The 20,776-nt window shown below is 41.1% G+C and overlaps 1 protein-coding gene across 1 annotated transcript; it reads left to right on the top strand.

The window, feature by feature from the left end:
- Positions 1-11,955: 11,955 nt before the first annotated feature.
- On the top strand, positions 11,956-17,407 carry LOC129728536 (uncharacterized). Its single transcript, XM_055686981.1, has 4 exons — positions 11,956-12,072; positions 12,143-12,265; positions 16,890-16,977; positions 17,033-17,407. The coding sequence occupies exons 1-4, from the start codon at positions 12,018-12,020 to the stop codon at positions 17,085-17,087; spliced, it is 321 nt and encodes a 106-aa protein (XP_055542956.1). The 5' UTR covers positions 11,956-12,017; the 3' UTR covers positions 17,088-17,407.
- The last annotated feature ends 3,369 nt before the right edge of the window (positions 17,408-20,776 follow it).

Here is a 20,776-nt window from a genome sequence, read left to right as displayed (position 1 = left end):
GCATTCCACTACTCACCAGTTACTTAGAGTAACAAATATGATTCGAACTAATAAATCTGACGGCTATTCGACTGGAGCAGCTCTACTAGATATAGAAAAGGCATTCGACAGTGTTTGGCGTAAAGGTTTAATAGCTAAAATGTCAAATTTCAGTTTTCCGCTTTACCTTACAAAAATGATACAAAGTTATTTGACTGACCGCACTCTTCAGGTTAACTATCAAAATGGTAAATCTGATAGATTGCCTGTTAGAGCTGGTGTGCCTCAGGGGAGTATCTTGGGCCCAATCTTATATAACATTTTTACTTCTGATCTTCCTGATTTACCACCAGGTTGTGAGAAATCTCTGTTTTGTGACGATACAAGCATTTCCGCAAAAGGAAAAAGCCTTCGTGTTATATGAAGTCGGCTACAAAAAAGTTTAGATATATTTTCCAATAGCCAGCTATAAATAATAGTCTCTACTGAGTAAATGTACGAAGTGCGAGAATTGGATAAGCGATACAAAACTCGATTCTAGAACTACGTCTTTAACGTTCTGCGGTGGTGTAACGGGAACACATCTGACCGGAGATTGGAAGTTGTGGGTTCGAGTCCCACCTGCTGAACTATATTTTTCGTAGTTTCTACAATCATATTTTCAGTTAGTTTAATTTTCTATCTTCATTACTACATTTACTCCTTAAAACTAATATATATATATATATATATATATATATATATATATATATATATATATATATATATATATATATATATATATATATATATATATATATATATATATATATATATATATATATATATATATATATATATATGGCAGAGCTGTATGCCACCACGGGTCGGTATTTGGCGATCACCGTAGGCCACGGAAGTGCTAACTGCAAGAACGCAGTCCCGGACCATCAGCGAGAGCTAGCCTAGGTTGTGGTGAGACTCAGGCATTGGGCCGCCGAATTCTCACAAAAGTCACATTATCCGGAAGCAGCTCTGACGGAGCGAATAGTGCCGCTCCCACCACCCAAATGCACTAATTCGCCCATTGGGATTGATGCCAGTAAGTTCCCAATTACGGTAACTGGTCGCAACGCCATATGATAAGAGTCGGATTTCGTTTTCGTACCACGATTCTGGGCTGGCACCTGCGCCGAGCTCCCTTAGTAAGGTCGTGTGACAACGGCTTGAAACGGCGAGACAACAACCGGTGCAGGGGTCTCCGTCCCGTAAAACCTGGCAGGCCTTCCAGTACGTTCCAAATTCATTGCCCGGTGGGAACCGGGCAGGAGTGGGATCAGATGTCCTTTCCTGACTTGCGCCGGTCGGGGGTGTCATAGTTGCTCAAAAGGCGCTATGGCAGCCGCCCCTAGCCATGGCCTCACTACTTCGGCATAGACTACCATGGGACCAGATAGGCGACCACTCCAGTATGGATAAGGATAGCGGCTGGAAGGGGGACCCAATTAACAGGAATGAATATTGAAAAAAATGAAGATCAACAATTGGGCGCAGATGGGTTGAAAAACCCGTTTGCACGAGGAGGCATCCAGAGGTCTCCGCCGAGAAAGGCGGAGATGGATGCAGTAAAGGACGCCTGCGAAGACGGCAAAGGCAGTACGCCTACCGGATCGACGCAAGACATCGCAGTGGCTGGTCCACTGTTGATAAAGGCGGTCGGAAGACAGCGAGACACGCTACCGAAGGTAGTAGCGCTGTCGGAGCAGCTCGATGCCATAATCGAGTTTGCGAAAAGTCGCACCAACACGACGAAGTACCTGAAGCAGGCTCTCTACATGCTTCGGTCCTTCGTCGATGCTGCGAAGAAGGAGCACGCCGAGCTCAAGGCAAGAGCGGTGGCTGCAGAGAAGAATGCAACGGAGGTGACCGGAAGGGCGACGAAGTCGGTCCAAACGGACACCTGCACGTTTGCAGCGGTTTGCGCCTCCGGGTCAGCCACAAAAAGAGCAAGGCAGTCTCCGGGGGAAGCCCCCGAGAACAGCAAGAAACGGTTGGTTGTGCTAAGCCCGCGAGATAGCACACCAACGGCCTCCAAGTCCGCCGAAAAGTCTGCCGAAGTGGCAGCTACGGGAAACCCTTGGGTTACCGTGGGAGGAAGGAAGCGCCAAAAAGACAGCAAGCGCAACGACGAGAAGGCGACAAATCGTCCAAAAATGGGAAAGAAGGGGCGAAGCAGGGGCGACGCCCTCATACTCAAGACGGAGGGGTCCAAGTACTCCGAAGTCTTGAAGAAAATGAGAGGCGAAACCCAGCTCAAGGATCTGGGAGCGGATGTGCGGACCATCCGTCGTTTTCGCACCGGCGAGATGATCCTTGAGCTCCGTAAGGATGCTAAAAACAAGGGCGCTGCCTACAAGACGGTAGCCGAGCAGGTCCTCGGGAAAGATGTGCAAATTCGGGCACTCACCTCAGAGGTGACTCTTCAGCTCAAAAACCTGGATGAAATCACCGAGAGGTGCGATATTGCACAGGCCCTCAAGGAGAAGTGCGGAGTGGAAGTAGCCACTGAGGTAATTCGCCTCCGAAAGGGTCCAGCGGGGACCCAGGTGGCCACTTTCCGGCTTGCATCGGCCGATGCAACTCTGGCCCTGAAGACAGCCAAACTTAAGGTTGGCTGGTCAGTATGTCCCCTGAGCATACTCCAGCAGCCGGACGTTTGCTTCAGGTGTTTCGAGGGAGGACACAAGTCCTGGACCTGCAAGGGGCCCGATAGGAGCCAGTTATGTAGGCGTTGTGGTGGTGCTGGCCATAAAGCTAAAGACTGCGGGGAGCCACCCAAGTGCTTGGTATGTACTGGAAAACGGGACGCCAAGCACTTTATGGGAGGCCCACGGTGCCCAGCCGGTAAGGCGGCCACGAAACCACGGGCGTGAGGGTGACACAATTGAACCTGAACCATTGCTATGCGGCACAGCAGCTGCTATACCAAGCAGCGTCTGAGTCGCGGTCGGACATCGCAATCGTATCGGACCCCTACTGCATTCCTCCCGGAAACGGTAATTGGGTTGCAGATAAGTCCAGTACGGCGGCCATATGCACGACCAGCAAGTTCCCGGTTCAGGAGGTTGTGTCAACCTCAAATGAAGGATACGCGGTTGCCAAGGTGGACGGAGTGTTCTACTGCAGTTGTTATGCTCCGCCGCGTTGGTCTATCGAAAGGTTCACCCAGATGGTCGATTTGTTATCTATGGAGCTGACGGGACTAACACCCTTAGTAGTGGCGGGCGACTTCAACGCTTGGGCTGTTGAGTGGGGAAGCCGCCGCACGAACCGGAGGGGTCAGATCTTGTTGGAAGCTTTGGCAAAGCTCAACCTAGATCTGGCCAACGTTGGAACCAAGTGTACATTCAGCAGAAATGGTGCGGAGTCGATCATCGACGTGACGTTCTCCAGCCCAGGACTGATCGTGAACTGGAGGGTAGACGATGGCTACACCTATAGTGACCTCCAGTCGGTCTGCTATAGCGTAGTCCAGAACGTGAGGCGGCAGGCGACGGGTAGAGCCAATACTCCGACCGTCCGCGGGTGGAAGACATCGCATTTCGATGCCGAGGTATTTGCAGAAGCAATGAGAAGAGAGCGCGAGGGGGGCAGTTGGCTCCGCCCGAGTGCTGACCAATTAGTTGCCACATTATCGCGGGCGTGCGACGCCACCATGCCTAGGACCCGCCAACCTAGGAATGGTAAGTCACCGGTATACTGGTGGACCGACGCGATAGCGGACCTCCGTAGCGCGTGCCTCCGTGCAAGACGGATGTTGCAACGTGCACGTACCGATGCACAGAGGGTAGAGCGCCGTGTAGTATTCGGATCTGCAAGATCGGCGCTTAAAAGTGCGATAAAGGCGAGCAAAAGGGCCTGCTTCGATAGGCTATGCGCGAGTGCCAATACGAATCCGTGGGGCAACGCCTACAGAGTCGTAATGGCGAAGACCAAAGGCGTGTTGGCGCCTGCAGAGCGATCACCAGCGATGCTGGAGCGCATCATCGAGGGACTCTTTCCACGACACGAGCCAAATCCTTGGCCTCCGGTTGCTGAGTCTCACGTCCGACGTTCCAGTATCTCAGACACAGACCAGGGATGGTCGGCCAACCTGCCGGGCATCCAATCCGTGAGAGACGGCAGCCGTGCAGAGGTTGTGGAGGAGGTAAGGGTTACGAATGAGGAACTCATCGTGATCGCCAACTCCCTAAAGGTGAGCAAGGCACCGGGACCGGATGGAATCCCGAATTTGGCCATCAGGACGGCCATGAAAGTGGCCCCTGATCTATTTCGAGCAGTCATGCAGAAGTGCCTGGATGACTGCCTCTTTCCGGACAGGTGGAAGCGACAGAGATTGGTGCTGTTGCCGAAGGCTGGGAAACCGCCAGGGGACCCATCGGCATACAGACCTATCTGTCTGCTGGACACTACGGGCAAGGTGCTTGAGAGGATTATCCTCAACAGACTGGTGAAGTACACAGAGGGTGTAAACGGTCTGGCAAGTAACCAGTTCGGCTTCCGGAAAGGTAGATCCACGCTGGATGCTATTCTCTCTGTCACCAAGACGGCAGAGGTAGCACTCCAGCGTAAGAGTTGGGGCATTCGCTATTGCGCAATCGTCACGCTTGACGTGAAGAATGCATTCAATAGCGCCAGTTGGGACTCCATAGCGCTCGCGCTTAGGAGCATCCACGTACCGGTGTCGTTGTACAAGATTTTGGAAAATTATTTCCAGAATCGGGTACTAGTTTACAACACGGAGGAGGGTCAGAAGTGCGTCCCAATCACCGCAGGGGTACCGCAAGGTTCCATCCTGGGCCCGGTGTTGTGGAATGTCATGTATGACGGGGTGTTGAAACTAAAGTTCCCTGTAGGGGTTGTGATCGTCGGTTTCGCAGACGACATCACGCTAGAGGTCTACGGCGAGTCGATCGAAGAGGTCGAGTTGACGGCCGCGCACTGCATACGCAAGGTCGAAGACTGGATGCACTCTAGGAAACTGGAGTTAGCGCACCATAAAACGGAGGTTACGGTTGTGAACAACCGCAAATTAGAGCAACAGGCGGTGGTCAGAGTCGGTGACTGCACCATTACCTCAAGGCGTTCCTTGAAGCTCTTGGGGGTTATGGTTGACGATAAGCTCACATTTAAGAGTCACGTCGGCTATGCCTGTAAGAGGGCTTCAACGGCCGCTGCAGGACTATCTCGAATGATGTCCAATAGCTCAGCGGTATATGGCAGCAAGCGTAAACTTCTTGCCAGCGTGGTTTCGTCCATACTTAGGTATGGTGGGCCAGCGTGGTCCAAAGCGTTAGGTACCAACAGTCATCGTCGAAAACTGGAAAGTACCTACAGGCTCATGTGCCTGAGGGTTGTGAGCGCGTACCGTACAGTGTCATACGACGCAATCTGCGTCCTGTCCGGCATGATGCCTATCAGCATAGCCATTAAGGAGGACGTAGAATGCTTCGATCAACGTGACACAAGGGGTATACGAGGCACCAGAAGGTCATTCTCGATGATCAGATGGCAGCAGGAATGGTCCAATTCCGCAAAGGGTAGATGGACGCATCGACTTATTCCGGACGTATCCGGATGGGTCGGGAGGCGCCATGGAGAAGTTAACTTCCACTTGACACAGATTCTGTCAGGTCATGGTTGCTTTAGGCAGTATCTACACAGATTCGGGCATGCGGGGTCCCCCATGTGTCCCGAGTGCGCGGATGCGGAAGAAACTGCTGAGCATGTCTTCTTCGTGTGCCCTCGTTTTGTGCATGCGCGGAGCGACATGATGGTAGTGAGCGGGCCAGACACCACTCCGGACAACCTAGCTCGGAGGATGTGTAAAGACCCAAACATTTGGAGGGCGGTTTGTACAGCCGCCTCTCAAATAGTTTTAGAATTGCAAAACAGGCGACAGGTTGACCACCGACACGCCAGTGTTAGCTAACGGCCAGTCTCCAGGTTAGTTAGCTAAGTTAGCAAAGAGATCTATAGAACCAAGAGGGTGCACAGAGCACAAAAGCCGCTCCCCGAAGCAATACCTAGCGGTGGTCCCGGGGAGTATTATGGGCTGGAGACTGGAGGGGTTTTAGTGGGTCCGGTCACTGATTCAAACCAACCCCACACTCCCTGAGGTTGGTCACCTCAGGGGTTTGGATGCAAATTTCCCCTCCACCTGAAACAAAAAAAAAAAAAAAAAGTATATATATATATATATATATATATATATATATATATATATATATATATATATATATATATATATATATATATATATATATATATATATATATATATATATATATATATATATATATATATATATATATATATATATATATATATATATATATATATATATATATATATATATATATATATATATATATATATATATATATATATATATATATATATATATATATATATATATATATATATATATATATATATATATATATATATAATAGTGTTGAAATGTCACCATTTGTGGCAGAACACATAATACTAATTCTGAATAGATATTAGTACATAAATAAATCATTACAAACATTCCCCCCCCTATTAAAAAAAAAGTTTATCAGTTAACGAAGATTGTCAAGGCATCGGTCAGTGTCAGTAAAAAAGTGTTTCGCTGAGGTTCATTTTGGTTGAGTGGACTGTTTGTTTTTCTTTTTCGATTTGAAGTGAAAATCATTTGGTTGGATTTGTCGTCAAAATTTATTCCGTAACCGTGAACGATGCGCGCGATCTATTTTATCTGAGTATAACAGCACGTTACTAGGACGAAAAGCTAGTGTATCTAAAAGAGTGCTGCGATCATTGGAAGTGAAAATTTAAAATGATTGGCTGTAATTTTCGAAGAATTTTGCTGGGGAAAATGACTTTTATCAGCACTGGCTGGAGGCAGCGTTACCCACGAAAGAGCAGCTTGGCGCATCTACTCTTGAAGGTGGCTGGGGAGCATCCGATCCGCCATAGGTAGCACTGCTGTAGCGCTACTAGGTACAAGGACTCCGAATCATAAACATGACTGGTTTGACGGTGAGTGCAAGCAGTTAGTCGAGGAGAAGAACGCAGCACGGGCGAGAATACTGCAACACCGTACGAGAGCGAACGTGAAACGCTACCGACAGGCACGGAACAGCCAAAACTCAGTCCGTCGAAGGAAAAAGCGCCAGCAAGAGGACTGAGATCGCGTAGCGATAGAAAAGCTGTACCAAGCTGACGACACTTGGAAGTTCTACGAGAAACTGAACAGCACCCGTGAAGGCTACGTGTCGCAAGCCGACAGGAGCTAGAACGGGAACCTCCTTACGGACGAGTGTCAGGTGATCGAAAGATGGAAGCAGCACTCGATGAGCATCTCAACGGCAATGCAGTAGAGCGCGAGGACGGTATGGCAACTGATCATGGTGCACGAACAAATAAACAACAGGAGTTCTTTCCAGTGAGTTGTTGAAGTACCGTGGAGATACACTGGTTAGAGTCGTGCACTGGGTGATTGTCAAGATTTTGGAGGAAGAACGAGTTCCGGAGGAGTGGATGGAAGGTATTTTGTGTCCCATAAACTAGAGTGTTGCAAATACCGGGCAATCACTCTGCTGAACGCCACCTACAAGGTACTCTCCCAAACACCCAAACACCACTTGCGAAGTAGCTTGTGGGGCACTACCAGACAAGATTCATGGGTGCCCGCACCACCACGGACCAGATAGTCGCGATTCAGCAGGTAATGCAGAAATGTTGCGAATAAAACGTGCCTACACATCATCAATTCATCGCCGCCGCACCAAGGTAACCATCTACAAGACGCTGATCAGACCGGAAGTCCTCTACGGCCATGAGACATGGACTATGTTTGTGGAGGACCAATGCGCCCTTGCGGTCTTCAAGCGGAAGGTGTTGCATACCATCTTCGGTGGACTGCAGATGGAGAACGGAACGAAGAGAAGGCTCAGAAACCATAAATTGGAGGAGCTACTTGGGAGCTATCTATCGCCCACATTGCTAAGATTGGCAGATTGCGATGGGCTGGGCATGTCGTAAGGATGAGGGACGACAGCCCGGTAAAGATGGTTCTTGGTACCAATCCGTCAGGGACGAGATGGAGAGTTTCACAGCGGGTGAGGTGGAACAATCAGGTGGAAGACGACTTACGGACCCTAAGCAGACTGCAGGGCTGGCGAACTTCAGCCATGGACCGATTGGAATGGAGACGACTTTTACGTACAGGCCACACCACAGTTTGAGATGGTTTGGTAAGGTAAGGTATTTGAGCATAATTGTCTCAAGCTCCTTTTTTTCGATCTGTACGAGAAATTGAAAATCTTTCCATACTCTGAATTTATCAGAAAATTTTGTATTGTTATTCTTAAGGTGAAACGGTACGGAATACATGCAGAGGCAGACCGATGGCTTCCTCAAGCATACTAGCGCATTTCGGGTGTGCCTCATGAAATATCACAAACTGCTAAACTATCACCAGAGCTATGCTGTTTTTTTTTTCACGTCACTTCACGCTGGTGACCACTGGAATATTTTTTGTTCACAAATACCGGCACGTACGTTACACGGTGCGTACGTGACACAAAGTGACATCACTAGTCAAAGTATGTATACTTTTCTTATTACACTAAAAAAACATCGCGATCGTGAGTAAATTCGGTCGACATGAGCTAAAACTTGCCTCATAAGTGTATCTCGTCGCGAAATCGTAAGAAATTTTTCCGAACTCATTTACATGCTAAAACTTGGGCAAGTCTTTTGTCTATTTTTTTCAGTAAAAATTAGTGAACAGTTTCCAGAGCAGTTGTCCGATGAAACATGTTGCAGAATTTAGTAAACCTTAAATAAATTCATATTCAATATTCGGTCGTGGCTTTATGAACAACAAATATCCATTTGATGATATTTTATCAGTATATTATTGTTATATGAATATTTCTTATACTTTAGCTATTAACATATAGTAAAGATAAAATTTGAAAAAACTCAGATTTGTCAATTTCTCTGGAACAATAGACCATTTTATGAACTGACAGGTGTCACGGATCCTGCTGATATTGCTGCTGCTTTTACGTGCGTTATGTCAGCGGTTCCGAGCTTTCTGTCATAATTTCATTCATGAATTGAGTTCAGAAACGTCTCGTAAAATGGTCTATACGAAATAATGTTTTTGATTTGCAAGGACATCAGACACACTTCATAACTTATTAAGGTGAAATGGAACGGAATCATTGTATGGGAGGAATGATGACTTCCTTATGCATTCCAACACATTTCAGGAATGCCACTATCATCTATAATTTTTCTTAACATTATCGATGATAACTGTATTCAAAAATACTGTAAATTATAGACATCGGCTTGATTCTAGTGCACAAATGTTGTAAATCACAAAACTGTGCCTGTAACTTTCTCGAATAATCAACAGACTAACTCATACAATTTGTCACAAGAATATTGCCTTATTTTCTTCATCAATTGATCAACTTTAAATCGGATGTAAGATCCCAACTTATTATAGAGCAAGACCGCGTCAAATCACCAATGTTCGAATATCGATATTTTTTATTTGAATGAAACTTTGCACACGTATTTGGCTCAGCAAACTGAGTATTTTCCACAGATGGAGCGATTTTTTCACCCATGAGTTACATTCTAAAAGGGCGTATGCCTTTTGGCATAGGTTTTATTCGAAGCATTGTAGCCCATAAACCGTTGATTGTATAGAAAAACTGTCTGAGAATGAGTTGCAGGGAATTAAAAATGCATCATAGAAAAAATATACACTGTACAAAAAAAAATTTTGACCAAAAAAAATTAAAAATAAATATTAAATTTCAATTTAAAAAAAAAGAGTTCAATTTTTTTTTTAATTTTTTTTTAAAGAAACTTGACTTTAAAAAAAAGTCCAGGATGGAGAAATGAAAAATATTTTTTTATGGTAGATTAATTTTTTTATAAAAATTTTTATTCAAACATTTTTCAGAATATTTAACATTATTTAAGAATATTTAACAGAATATTTTAACATTCGGTTTTCGAGTTATTTTAAATTAGAGTTCGAAAAATTATCAATATTTATGAAAATACACGTTTTTCTTAATTTGTCCGTGGTTCTCCAGCAAAAACTATACGTTCATTGGAAAGCTTGATCAAAAATATACAGTTCATTCTTTGACAACAAAACGATTGGATAAATAACTCAGGCGCTGTACCTTAGCTTACCTACACGTATGTTTGTCGTGCAACACTACCTACTTGTTTACTAATAACAACTGTTTGTAAAGTAAGCTACCTACCTCCTGGGTAACCCATAATATCTGTTTCCGTATATAAATACGATTGCACTTCTCCAGAAGTGTTAGTAACAGTTTGCATTTTGTGAAGATGAATAAAGTGAAAATGGAATACACCAAGCCCAAGTGCTGTAAACCCTTTTCTGATCATCGATGCTCATCAAGCTTACGCAAATTAAACGAAAACGTTATTGCAAAATTAAAAATATTGAACAGTCAAGCTCATTTTAACACGTCGTCATTGGAATGATAGTCAAGCCACCATCATCCCTTCGTTGTTTACTATTCAGAATCTGGAAAACTTAAGAATATCAGCTTCATCATAATATCGGAAGTACTCCATCATGATACTGTTGCGGTTCAGGTGTTCATTGCCAAATTAATGAGTTTTTTGAAAACAAAAATACAGTTGAAAAAAGCGATATTTATGTCTGATGGAGCTGCCCCACAATATAAAAATAGAAAAAACTTTGCAAGTTCAAAACAAGATATAACGTCGATGCAGAGTGGCATTTTTCGCGACTTCTCATGGTAAAGGCCCATGCGATGCAATTGGTGGCACATTAAAACGAATGGCAAGAAATGCAAGTTTAGCTAAAGAACATGAACATCCCATTACAAGCGCAAAAGAATTGTATGATTGGGCTAATCAGAAAAGTAATGAAAATTCATCAAAAATGTCATTTAGTTGGGTATCATATGAAGAATATGAACAAGGAGTAACAGAATTGAGCAATATTTAAAAAAAATCTATAATAATAGCTGCCACACAAAAGTATTACTCTTTTGTTCCGATTTCAGAAAATAAGTTACAATCGAAGCTGTTTTCAAAAGATGACGAATCATTTACTTATGATGTATATAAAATAGAAGGTGAAACTAGTTCTGTAAAGTATCTATATCATAAAAAAATATGTTCCTAAGATAATGAAACTCGAAAATAAATATTTGATTTTTATATATATTTATATCACTTAGAACATTTAACTCTTTTCTTGAGAACCGTTCGTCCAATCGTTTTGTTGTCAAAGAATGAATTGTATAGTTTTGATCAAGAATTCCAATGAATGTATGGTTTTTGCTGGAGAACCATGAACAAATTAAGAAAAACGTGTATTTTCCTAAATTTTAATAATTGTTCGAGCTTAAATTAGAAATAACTCGAAAACCAATGCATTTAGAATGTTAACTACCAAGAGCTTTTTGATTTAAAATGACTCTCTGCATCTTTTAAAATCATCAGAATACAAATATTTTGAAAAATGTTTGAATTAGAATTTTCATAAAAAAAATAATTTACCATAAAAAAAATATTTTTCATTTCTCCATCCTGGACTTTTTTTTAAAAGTGGCGTATTAACGTCAAGTTTCTTTGAAAAAAAATAAAAAAAAAATCAGCTCTTTTTTTTTGTACAGTGTATATTTTTTTCATGGCGCATTTTTAACTCCCTGCAACTCATTCTCAGACAGTTTTTCTATACAACCAACGGTTTCTGCGCTACAATGCTTCGAATAAAACCTATGCCAAAAGGCATACGCCCTTTTAGAATGTAACTCATGGGTGTAAAAAATCTCTCCACCTGTGAAAAATGCTAAGTTTGCTAAGCCAAATACGTGTGCAAAGTTTTATTCAAATCAAAAATGGTCGATTAAATTTTCGCGTATTTCCAGGCGATTTGAAATGATTTTGCTCTATAGACAAATTTCGATATGTGCTTCATGAATAGATTACTAAACCGGAATTGTGCAAAATCTTTCGATATAGGTTTTCTTTTTTGCTATCTTTCGATATGAAACATCGTACTTAAACAATTTTTCTGCATTCACAATTACAGACGGAAGCAAACCAGCCGCCATGTGCCGTGCAGTGATGATAGTCGTCATAAAAATAGTTTTATGTGCCTCTCGGCACTGCAGGAGTCCAGTGCAGACATCGGTCTGGTACTTAGTGAAAACGCGTAGGTACAATGAACCGCTAGGTTGTCAAGTTAGCTGATGTGATTAAATTCACTCACGCTTCGATCGCACAGCGGATAGCTAATAGATATACAGACACATGTGCTCAAGTACGTCCGCATCGACATAGAGCCGCGATAGCTGAATATTTGGCTAAACGGATATTGCTCGGCTGGCGTTTTTAATGCGTTTTGTTAGGGAAAGTATAGTTACGATTCGGCACGTCCGCTAGTAGAATTGCGCCGAACAATTACAATTTTGTTACTCGAACAATTGTCCGAAACGTTTTCGGCCTGAACCCGAACGATTTGTGGTACAGTTTCCAACTCGTTGCAATGTTGTAATGATCTTTTACTTTCTAGCTATTTTCCCTTTAAAGTACTGCGGTTTTCAGCACACAATTTTGTTGGATGAATTACTCGACTTATGCACAAGGTATAAATGTATATTTAAGTTAACAGTCATAAAAACAATTTTTTTTGGTTCCGTATTTGAAGAACTATATATACACTATATGAAGCTTTATGAGCTAAACAAATTTGACCAAAATAGATCCTTAGCAAATTAAACGATTTAAAAAAAATCATTGGCATCCTAGAACACAAGCACAAGATACACAACGGTTTAGCTTTACATCGTTTTCTTATTGTGTTTTTTTTTCTGAAACATTGAGCCTTATTAAGTTAATCGCTTCATACAACTGATAGAAAGATTTCTCAAGCGGCACAATCATCTTGTCAGTACCGACAATTTCCGTCGAAATTTAAATAACCGATGCACAATTGGCTCGCTTCGTATTCAATCACGTACACAGGCTGATCGATGCTTGCAGCTTGTGTGAGCATTTTTTCAATTAGCGATTACAAACAAATAAATTAACCAGAATTGCACAAGCACCCACCCTGTCTATTGATGTCTTCCATAAAAAGACCATTATGTTTAACAACAGAACAAAGTACATATTCGTCAAAGCTAATCGCCCTGCTTGTCGGTTAGCTTCGCGTTTATTGGCGATCACAAACTGCCTAACATAGTTAAGATTTCTGGTAGTTATAAGGGCCCTACTGCAAAAGACCATCTCCCACGTGGAATAGGATGGATTGAATGTTGTTTCCTTTTTTGCAACAAATTTTGCTTTATTGTGTAACTTTTTAACATATAGCTATCCTACAAAATTTTTCATCATATTCTACGACTAGTAAACAGTGAGGTGTAAAGTGCGCTGCTACATCATGTCTGCAGAAGCAAATTAGGACGGCTTTTTTAGCGCTGCTAAAGGCTTACTTATAGATAATTAAGGATAGTGAATAACGTTCCATTTCGGTGCGTTGGTGTTACTTTTAGATAGGTTCTTCTGTGTAACGGCGGCAGAAATAGAACGGCCGACGATTTCCGTACTGAATGATGGTTTCCGCGATCCACGGCATACAATCTTGGTTTGTTCCGTTGTATTCAGCATCGATAGAGACGGAAGTGTTACGATATTCTTTGTCGGAGAAAGCGGGTATCGGGAGGAGGTAGCAGATTTAACCATACTAAACTTTGCATGTTGCTGGTCAAGCTCCGTTTCTAGTGACGGTATGGCGTTCGCATTTCTAACGATAAACTTTAAATTGGAACTCAATGGAGGAATGCGACTGTTTGTAGCTGATGCTGATGAGGATATCATTGGCTTTTCCAGCTGTGCAGGTCTTGGCAGCGGTCTTTGACCCAAAGGAGTTAGCTTCTTATGCATTATACTATTGTTGAAGCGTTTCATTGATTGTGCACTGCTATTTCTGATGTCAGACAGATCTACGCTGGTTAAATAATTGTAATTATTACTGACTAAAATTCCAAAAGATTGATTTTTTGCATTTTTCGCCTTTGGCGGCCTTTCAATAGTATCTATAAACGAAATTATAGGATCGCTAGTATTTTTAACTAAATCTTTGGCATTTCTATGATTGTTACGCATAACTTTACCAGAACTTATATGAAGATATCTTTTGATATCACTAGGAACAAGCTGTAATTCAGAATCTCTATGTTTAGCAGTTATACCACTTTTTGATGACCGTATACGACTTATTAAAGGGGGGTCTATCGCAAATATTTCCTCATGAAATGGATCACTGCTCTTTGCTGATGGACTCTCTCGCACAGCAACCGCTTTACCAAGCACCCTTATATGTGGAAAAGCCGTCATCCACTCCAGAAACTCCTCCCGGATTTTACAGTCACTTGGCAGTTCCTCTTCTCCATAGAATATACGCTCGATCCGTTCCCATTCCATCTGGTTCTGCTTGACCGCATCTTCAGCCCATGGAATTGATCCCGTACTACTTCTACCTAAGCTACTGGTAGGAGATCTGGAGAAGGACAACTCTGTCAGTGTGTCCGATTCATCATCCTCCTCATTTTCTCCGCCGCACTCATGACTCATTGATCGCCAGGATTCACGATGACTTGTCATAACTTCCAACTAATTGGCAATTTTCCAACAATGTTACATTTTCGGTGAAATGTTTAACTTCAAGTACTTTCTCTTTTTTCGATCACTTATTTTCGCAACCTTTACCAGGGTTTGTTTATTTTCTCATCACTGGTGACCACAACAAAACAAGCTCAGGCCACAAGCAACGAACGGGCCGATTGAAATCGCAATCCGACAAATACCGAATTCTTGCACTCAACACTAGCATGCAAGTTTCGATACGCAGAAAGCTACCATAAGTACTAGATTACAGTAACAGACAATGAGTTGTGCATGAGACGCATTCCTACTGGAATTTCTGTAATATTGCGACTTTTACGCCAGTTTGGACTACCTCGAAGTACACGATACAGTCGATTCTCGCACACGATTTCGCAGTTAAGGGTGATGGGTATCGATACTAGCGATATCGTAACGCTTGACAGAAATATTTCATTATATAGACGAAGACACTCTATCATGACTGCTACCTTGATAGGTTAAAAAGAAATCACTCTTGCGGCCGTTTTCCGAGAACACGTTTCTTTGAAGAGAAGAAAATTTATTCATTGAAACAATATGAAGAAATTTTCTTCTTTTCGAAGATATGTGTGCTCGGAATTCGGCCGCAGCAATGGTCAGTGCTTGATACCTATATATATTAATAAAGTAAACTTGAAACCATGAGGTCTGGTATCGATACAATGACAATAAGGCAATCCACGGGTGACGTTTCGCTGCTCGTACGTTTGTTATTGTTGCTGTTTTTCAAACTGCAAAACCAAAACACGACCATAACCGAAATCTTTTAATGTCGGCAATAATATCAAAATTGAATTTCTATTCTTGTATTTAGGATTGGCTCATGCGATACTAGAGCTACCGATCGGGTTACATTTGTTTTTCACGCTTCTGGATCCGGATTGCATCCAAGTTGCGACCGATCGAACATACGTAAAGCTGTCATAAGTTGAAAACAGACTGAAATCAGCTGATCGCAACTGTCTCGTGGATTACCTTATAGAGAAAGTATCGATACTCAGTATCACCCAATCAATCATGCAACACTTAGTTTTGTTTTGATATGCAACCTAATTTTCAACTAAAGCTGCTCAAAAATATATACTACATGTTGCAAATGAAAAACAAAACAAATGAACCCAAAAAAAACTGAATGATTATCACAGAAGTCTAAATAGTCATGCAAGGGGCAATAGTATCTTGTTATCAATATTCATGCATCTGTAGTTATCCACAACATAAAATCTATAAACTACGGCATTCATTTTCCATAAACGAACACGAACGAACTTCTTGCTGTCTCATAGTAAGGCCACAGACAGACGTCCAAGCAAGAACAAAATTGATCGAAAATTCCGCGTAAATTTTCAAAGAGAATTGCGTTATAAATCACTTGTATACTAGCGCCGCCTGATGACCAATACATTTTTTTCGCTGGTGTATGAGGCTGGCGTCACTGGTAGCGCCATCTGGTTACGAATTGCTACTACAAAAATCTTTACAAAAGTTTGGAACTTAGCTTGGACGTCTGTCTGCGGTAAGGCCTCGTTATGTCTGGTCAAAATAAAAAAAAAAACTTTTCTTGTTCGCACCTCTACACACCAGCAAGGATGCCAATCTGTATTTTCAATTGCAAAAAAACTTTTACACATTCGTTGTATCTGTATGCTGTAGTATTGATACCCATCTCCCATAACTGCGAAATCGTGTTCGAGATTCGACTGTGCCATTTAAGGCCCATTAAAGATCATTGCGTTTTTCTCACGAGGCTGGCATCACTGCCAGCTACCATACATTTGACGCACCTCCCTGACACCGTAATCCTATTACCTACACGGTAAGAGTCGAAAACCCATTAATGGTTAATTTTTTACCCATTTTTCACTGTCATATGCGGCTGTCAAAAAAATGGGTAAATTTAAAAATGTGAAATGGGTAAAATTTTACGCATTAGGAAGACATATTCTTAGAAAAAAAATGGGTCATTTTTTTACCCATTAATGGGTGAAAAAAAACTTCAAGTGTCTTTTAAGTTTGTTCTGTCGATTTGTTATTACGCGTTACTTTACGCGTGAACAAAGCTGTTTTGTTCACTGTTTTTTTTTCAATAATTGCCATGACTTGTTTAAAAACTAGTTACTTCTTAATAGATAATTTGCGAGGATGTCTGAGAATTCTGGTGACTCTGAGCAGAAAAGGTGTCAAAAGCCAAGCCGGAATTGAATGTTGGCGATTTCGGTATTCCTATTCGAAAAAAGTCTGTATGACTTGTTTGACTATTCTCTTTTTTCAGGATCAATCAAAATCCCTTCCAGAACAACTTGCCAAATACGTCGCATGGAATATGAATTCGCCCGTAGATCCACATTTAATAACTGATGGTACAAACTTTCACTTATATGTTGAAGGAGAGATAGTGGAGTGCGGAACTTCATCACTTCATGCTATGGACATCCTCTTCAAATGTTTTTGCGTTTTTAAGTTAAAAGTTCCACCTTCTTTAAAAAGGGTTGTTGAGTTTTTTGAAATTATCACATATAAAATTAAGTCTAATAGTACAACACAAAGTGTAAACAGACTAGTAGCTATGTTTAGAGAATCAATTGTTGCAGAGAATTGCGGTTCTGACAATTGATGATAGTAGTTAAGTAATCCTGTATTCGTTAATAAGCCTTTTTTCATATATTTGCAAATAATTAAAAATAATTGATTTCACTTTCACTTCTTTTAACTTTTTTGTGTGATAATCACCAAATTTCCATTTTTGCATGGATGCAGGTATAAAATAATGGGTGAAATTTCACCCATTTTCTTGAGAAAATTCGTTTCTCAAATGAGTAAAATTGTACCCAGTTTTTGACGTTTGATCGGAATACCCATTAATGGGTAAATCGAGTTTACCCATTAAATGGGTTGGCTCCCTTTTCCGCGAAATGGTTGAAAAAGTACCCATTAATGGGTTTTCCTTTCTTACCGTGTATAGTTTGACAGTACCCCCATTATGACGAACCCCTCGATGCTGAGCCCCAAACAACAATGGCCGCGAAGGGAAGACAGCTGATGTGCTCTTCACTCCTGTTCAGTGTTGCCTAATCTGCCGACATCGCTGTTCATAGCAGTGTGAAGCGCAGTATTGTAACATGCCATTTCATTCCCTCATATGCAAGTGCGCAGGCTACGAACGTGTCAGAGAGGTGATTTGACGCGTTAGCGTTACCAACATCACGGGCACTATAGAGATACTCAGAGAGAGAGATAAACGATGAACAAATCGCTAATTTGGCAACTGGGTTTCACATGTCAGAGGTGCCAGATCTCTCCTCAAACCGCTATGTTGTTAACTTTTTTTCGACTCGATGGTGACGGTGGAAGTCCTGTGGAATAATAATGTGCATCACAAAAACCGGGAAGGTGGTCAATTTTATGTTTAATTTTGTATACTTTCACCATAATTGATCACTATTTTGTTGACCATACAAGAGGTTTGTGAGCCACCAGTTAAAAATCACTGTGATAAAGCAATTTTAAACCATTCTCAATTCATTATTTAGCAATAAAACATAAAACACGTGTGAAAGTAAATGTATCCTCAGACAGACGTCCAAGTAAGAACAAAATTGATCAAAAATTCCGTGTAAATTTTCAAAGAGAATTGCGTTCTAAATCACTTGTATACTAGCGCCACCTGGTGAGCTTATCGCTACAATACATTTTTTTTTCGCTGGTGTATGAGGCTGGCGTCACTGGTAGCGCTATCTGGTTACGAATTACTACTACAAAAATCTTTACACAAGTTTGGAACTCAGCTTGGACGTCTGTCTGCGATGTATCCTTTATTGTACCTGATTGCAATACCCGCATAAGCAAATACCATACACGAATTGTTTCCCGTATAGTATCTTAACCATATATAAAAAAGTGACATAACCATTTACATACCATATCAGCTTCAGTTTTGACAATCTAGTTTATAGTAAACTGAGAAATAACCATTTGGTGAACTAGGCGTTAGGTATGGTTACCATTCAAAAACATCGATTTTCCCGAACATATTTTTTTCGATATTATACACGATATGGTAAACTAATAATCCAAAATTTTGTACTAAAACTATTCTTCAAATAGTATAAATATGTTATTTTGCAGTAGTTTCCAGTCGTTCAGGTATCATTTCATGAATGGTATATTTATATTGATTTATATTCTGATAACCGTTCGTGAAATAGTGCTGATATTGTTCTGAATACTATAAAGATTGTTAGTGGCGATTTCTTCATTTTTGCAAAAACATGTTTTTGTTTTTCACCTGCAAATATTATCACTTGCCAGCCATGTAGCACATTTTTCTTTGTGAGTAGTCATATTTGTATTATTCCAGGCTGCGAGGGGCGCTGTTTTTGCATTCGTCGTGCAATGTCGACTTCAACTCCGTTCTGCTTGGAGATACTGGATAGAAAAAATTATTGTATAAATACTAAAGCCGAAAGATTTGTGACCAATTTGATTACCTTCCATTATAGTTTGACAAAAATCTGCGACTACAGCATTTGCTGGAAGATATCTCTTCGTTTTTCGATGGAGCTCCGACCGTTGAAGGTGTGGTGAACAAATTGTGCTCACTATCCTATTTGGGGATACTGAATATAATATTGTAGCTCAACAGTTTAAGTCATTTAATTTAGTACAGTAATAACTGTTAAAAGATATTATCACGAACAGTTACCATACTTCATTAAGTACAGTTAAAGTCCTTACCGCTTCAGCAATGGTTTTTGATTATGCGGGATACCTTTCAATGTGTTACCTTTCTTGTTCGTTTGGCTCGGATTTTGACATGTTCGTTTGGCTTACAACATTCTCTTCACATATCTTTTCCTCTGAGTATTGCCAACTGGCACTGGTACCCTCATTTTACGTTGATTCCGAAGATTCCGAATCAATAATTCGGGCAAACCGACCAAATGTTGAATGCAATTATTAATGGCATATCAGATAGTTTTGAGCAATTTCTTAAAGTTTTTACATGTTATGTCATATTCTGATAGCAAATTTCTTGATTCCACCAGCTCACCTCGTTTTGACCTGGAAGCAACCAAACTGCTGTCAAAACTCAAAACCTTTTATATTTATTCGCTCGATTTTGACCCAGTATTAACCTGGGGTGACATTGCACATTTCGTTTCGAGTAACTCGAGCCAAACTCAATGATTGCTGGTGGGCGTTATGTTTCGTTTTTTCGTATTTTTTTCGACTTTGCGGATTAGATGAGCCGAAGGACAAATGACAATGACAGCTCCTATTGCTCACTCAATCAGATAATAAATGTTCGGTAATTGGGTTGTTCAGCTATTTACGGATTTCCGATTTTTATATTTCATCTGGAAGAGTGTAATTTTCTGAGCCAAACGTTATTTTTTAAAACTTTATATCATTATTCTTCGATTTTTAAATGAAGAATAAAAATTCGCTCTAAATCGCTACAATGACAGTTGGTATATGAGCGAACTGTCATTGTAGCGATTTCGAGCAGATATCGAGCAGTTTTAAATCGTGATTTAAAAAGCGAAGGACAACGATAAAAAAAATTTTTAAATCACGTTTTACTTAGAAAATGCAGATCTTTCAGATAATATAAAAAACTGATATAGCTAAACAACCCAATTATTATTACAATTTCGATCGGTAAGTTTGAGAAAATACAGAGTAGTTTGTAAAATTGATATAATCTTTACATATTTTCTGTATTCAGCAAAAGATTTTACTGAATACTGCTATATTTTCTACTGAACTGTTCGGTAAATTAAACTTTTACAGAATATTGGTAAAAAACTACTGGACCAACTATAGAGCTGTCAATTTTTTTCTATTCGTTGTTCTCGTTCTGGTTGTCAAGTCATATTCTCGGTTCCGTTTGAGCATTGAAGCTCCTACGAAAAAATGGAGGACTTTCTCCAACAACTTAAGCTAAAAGATGATTGCATAGTACAAATTTTTCGTAAGTATATATAATAACAAAATTTGTAAATTTTTCAGGCAT

This window comes from Wyeomyia smithii, chromosome 1 (assembly GCF_029784165.1).
Source record: "Wyeomyia smithii strain HCP4-BCI-WySm-NY-G18 chromosome 1, ASM2978416v1, whole genome shotgun sequence".
Classification (NCBI taxonomy): domain Eukaryota; kingdom Metazoa; phylum Arthropoda; class Insecta; order Diptera; family Culicidae; genus Wyeomyia; species Wyeomyia smithii.
Note: the sequence above shows the minus strand (reverse complement) of the source record. Positions and strands in the feature narration are given on the sequence as shown.